At 37.0% G+C, this 3,871-nt stretch overlaps 1 protein-coding gene across 1 annotated transcript; it reads left to right on the plus strand.

The window, feature by feature from the left end:
- Nucleotides 1–998: 998 nt before the first annotated feature.
- LOC128636010 (E3 ubiquitin/ISG15 ligase TRIM25-like) lies at nucleotides 999–3,116 on the plus strand. The gene is made up of 2 exons (XM_053689082.1): nucleotides 999–2,376; nucleotides 2,905–3,116. The coding sequence occupies exons 1-2, from the start codon at nucleotides 999–1,001 to the stop codon at nucleotides 3,114–3,116; spliced, it is 1,590 nt and encodes a 529-aa protein (XP_053545057.1).
- Nucleotides 3,117–3,871: the final 755 nt, after the last annotated feature.

Below are 3,871 nucleotides of genomic sequence, written 5' to 3' on the forward strand. Positions count from 1 at the left end.
ATTAGCACAAGTGTGGGGCGCGCAATATTCTATATTTGGCTTTTTGCGTTCATCGGGTTAGTGCACAAGCAATAACTTTTTACTTTAAATTTGTAATATGAGCACAACCCAAAGCATGCAAAAAGTTTACTTCTATCTCAATTAGCGCACGAGCAAAAGCTCTAAATAGCGTTCCACTCATAATCTGGCCCTAAATGTGAGGTCTTGCCAGGTATCTATATAACGTCAGAATTATGCTTTCTTCCCTTGCATTTATGCTTCATTTTTATAAATTATAGTATCTTATTAGCCTTAGAAGCTACTGCCTTGCATTGTACACTTAATTATGTCCAACTCCTTTTCCGCCTCTAAGTCTAATCACATTTAATTAATAGGTAGCCTGCATAGTTTTACTTCCAAAAAGTAGAACCTTACATTTACCAATATTAAATCTCATTTGCCATTTACCAGCCCATTACTCCTGTGTTCTTAATTCATTGTACATATGTCACTAACTAATCACCTTACCCAACTATGTATCATCTAAAAAAATACAGATGGCAATGTATCAAAAGTCTTTGCAAAATCCAGGTAAACCACATCAATTGTTTGACCTTTATCTATAATTTTGCATTCATTTCAAGTGATCTATTTACTCATAAAAGCATGACTTTAACTCATAATCTTGTTTTCCCAAAAAAGTATTAAATATAATCCATTATAATCCCCTCCAGTATCTTCCACACTTCTGATGTCAATATTACTTGTCTATAGATTCTAGGACCAGCCCTAAAACTTTATTAGATAAAAACACTTTTTTTTTAAAATACAATGCCAAGACCAAACAACTGTATAACTTTTATAATTAGAATATCTCATTAGCTTTGCTAGAGGGTTGTTACATAATACACTCGGCACGGTAGCTGAGAACTTACAATATGCAAACAACAAATAAAAACCACACCCTCTGTTGAATTAAAATAACCTTTCAGTTTAATTTCTTCTCACTGGATACAAGCATGGCGTCTGCTGATCTGAGAGAGGAACTAACCTGCTCTATTTGCCTGAGCATTTATACAGATCCTGTAACTCTCAGCTGTGGCCATAACTTCTGCCTACACTGTATTGATATTGTGCTGGGTACCCAGGAGGATTCTGGGGTTTATACCTGTCCTGAGTGCAGAAAGAAATTAAGTTACAGACCTGAGATGCAGAGAAATGTGACACTGTGTAATTTACTAAATCATTTACTCCCTAGTCATCAAGAGACTGATACTGGGATCTTCTGCACTTACTGCATTCACCCTGCCTTTAAATCTTGTCTGCTGTGTGAGGCTTCTTTTTGTGATTTCCACTTGAGAAGACACAGTGAGTCTGATGAACACATCTTAACTGAACCCACTACTTCATGGGGTAACAGAAAATGCTCAATCCACAAGAAACTCCTGGAGTATTACTGCACTGAAGATGCTGCCTGTATCTGTGTGTCCTGCTCCCTGGCCGGAGAGCACAGGGGACACCAGGTAGAAATGCTAAATGAGGCTTCTCAAAAGAAAAAGAATAAACTGAGAAATGTTCTGCAGAAACTGACCACAAAGAGAGAGAAGACGGATAAAAGAGTCCAGCGTCTGCAGGAGCACAGGAGAGGGGTGCAAGAGAAAGCAGCTGGTATAACAGAGCGGCTCACTGCCCTGATTAGGGACATCAGGAAACAGCTGGAAGACCTAGAGAAGCGAGTTCTGAGTGAATTCACCCGGCAGCAGGAGCAGGTTTTACCTCCAATCTCTGATCTGATCCAGCAGCTGGAAAAAGAGAAGGACGAGCTGACCAGGAAGATTTGTCACATTGAGGAGCTGTGCAACATGACTGACCCATTAACTGTCCTACAAGAACAGGAATCACACAGAGATGACTTTTGTGGTGCTGAGAAGGGAGATAATGAGGTCACACAGAGAGGTGATAAACAGGTTCCTGCTGGGGGGGATTTGGATGAGGGTCTAATCTCAGTGACCTTATACAGAGGTTTAGCTGATATTGTTACTGATGTAAAGAAAGGGCTCTATGTGCAGGTGACATCAGACATATTACTGGATATAAATACAGCTAATAATAATGTTATTGTATCAGGTGATTGTAAAAGTGCATCCTGGTCAATAATAAACCAGCAACGACCAGAAACAGCAGACAGATTTACAGATGCTCCTCAGGTATTAAGCACCAGGAGCTTTTCCTCGGGACGACATTACTGGGAAGTGCAGACCAGTGAATCAGGGGACTGGAGTATAGGGTTTTGTTATCCTAGTATGGAAAGGAGGAGCACTGTGTCTCATATAGGAAATATGTCCTGGATACTGAGCAATTGTTATGCTGAGAAATATAAACATGATGATAATGACAGTGATGCTAATAATGACAAAGATAAGGATGATGATGATGATGATGATGAAGATGATAACAGTGATAATGATGATGATGATAATGATGATGATGATGATGATAATGATGAAGATTATAATTATGATAATGATGTTGATAACAGTGATGATAATGATGATGACAGTGATGCTAATAATGACAAAGATAAGGATGATGATGAAGATGATGATAACAGTGATAATGATGATGATGATAATGATGATGATGATGATGATGATGAAGAATATAATTATGATAATGATGTTGATAATAACAGTCATGATAATGATACACATGATGATGATGACAGTGATGCTAATAATGACAAGGATAAGGATGAAGATGATAACAGTGATAATGATGATGATGATAATGATGATGAAGATTATAATTATGATAATGATGTTGATAATAACAGTGATGATAATGATGATGATGATGATAACATTGATGATGATGACAATGATGTTGATAATGAGGATCTTTCTAATATACATTTGGATGTTGCAGTACCACATAAAACCATATACACTTCATTACATCAGTCTCTATCATGTAACAGAGTAGGAATACTGCTGGACTATGAGGCTGGGCAAATGTCCTTTTATGAGCTGTGTGACCCAATCAGACACTTACACACATTCACTGGCACATTCACAGAGCCTCTTCATGCTGCATTCTGGGTATGTGGTGATGGGGCCTGGGTGAAAATCATGAGCTAGAAATATTGATCACTGCCCAGCAAAAGGAAAACCATAGCTGTAATACAATGTATGTTTTCCTATTACGTTAGGTCCCCTCTTTGATATCACATATAAAATGACATGTTCCTATGTTATGTAGCTAAATAAGTAAATATTTTAATAACTCATATAACACATTCCACAGTGTATTTCTATCTATATATCTATCATCTATCTATTATCTATTAATTGATCTATCTATCTATCTATCTATCTATCTATCATCTCTCTCTCTCTCTCTCTCTCTCTCTCTCTCTCTCTCTCTCTCTATATATATATATATATATATATATATATATATATATATATATATATATATATATATATATATAGGTAGCCCTCAGTTTACGCCGGGGTTAGGTTCCAGAAGGAATGGTTGCAAATCGAAACCGTTTTAAATTAAAACCCAGTTTATAATGTAAGTCAATGGGAAGTGTGGGAGATAGGTTCCAGGCCCCTCTCAAAATTGTCATAAGTAACACTTAATACATTATTTTTAAATAATAAAATAGTCACACAACACAGACTTCACTTGCATTTTTCTGCAAACAGTTCTTTCTATGCATTCCAATCTGGACTGATTTATAGACAGGAAGATCTTGTTCCTTTGAAATCTGCTCGATAGCTCAGGACTGGTTAAAATGTTTAATTTCAGCTTGCTTGGCATTGCTGCAACACAAGCGGACAGCTCCACCTACTGGCTATTTTAATAAATGCACTGCTTCTCAATGCTT

Source organism: Bombina bombina, chromosome 7 (assembly GCF_027579735.1).
Source record: "Bombina bombina isolate aBomBom1 chromosome 7, aBomBom1.pri, whole genome shotgun sequence".
In the NCBI taxonomy this organism is placed as follows: Eukaryota; Metazoa; Chordata; class Amphibia; order Anura; family Bombinatoridae; genus Bombina; species Bombina bombina.

Bases quoted from the DNA above. Each gene is read 5' to 3' on its own strand.
- LOC128636010 (XM_053689082.1), top strand. From the start codon at position 999: ATGGCGTCTGCTGATCTGAGAGAGGAACTAACCTGCTCTATTTGCCTG. The intron at 2,377-2,904 runs GTGATGCTAATA...TGGATGTTGCAG, and splicing joins TAAACATGATGATAATGACA to TACCACATAAAACCATATAC.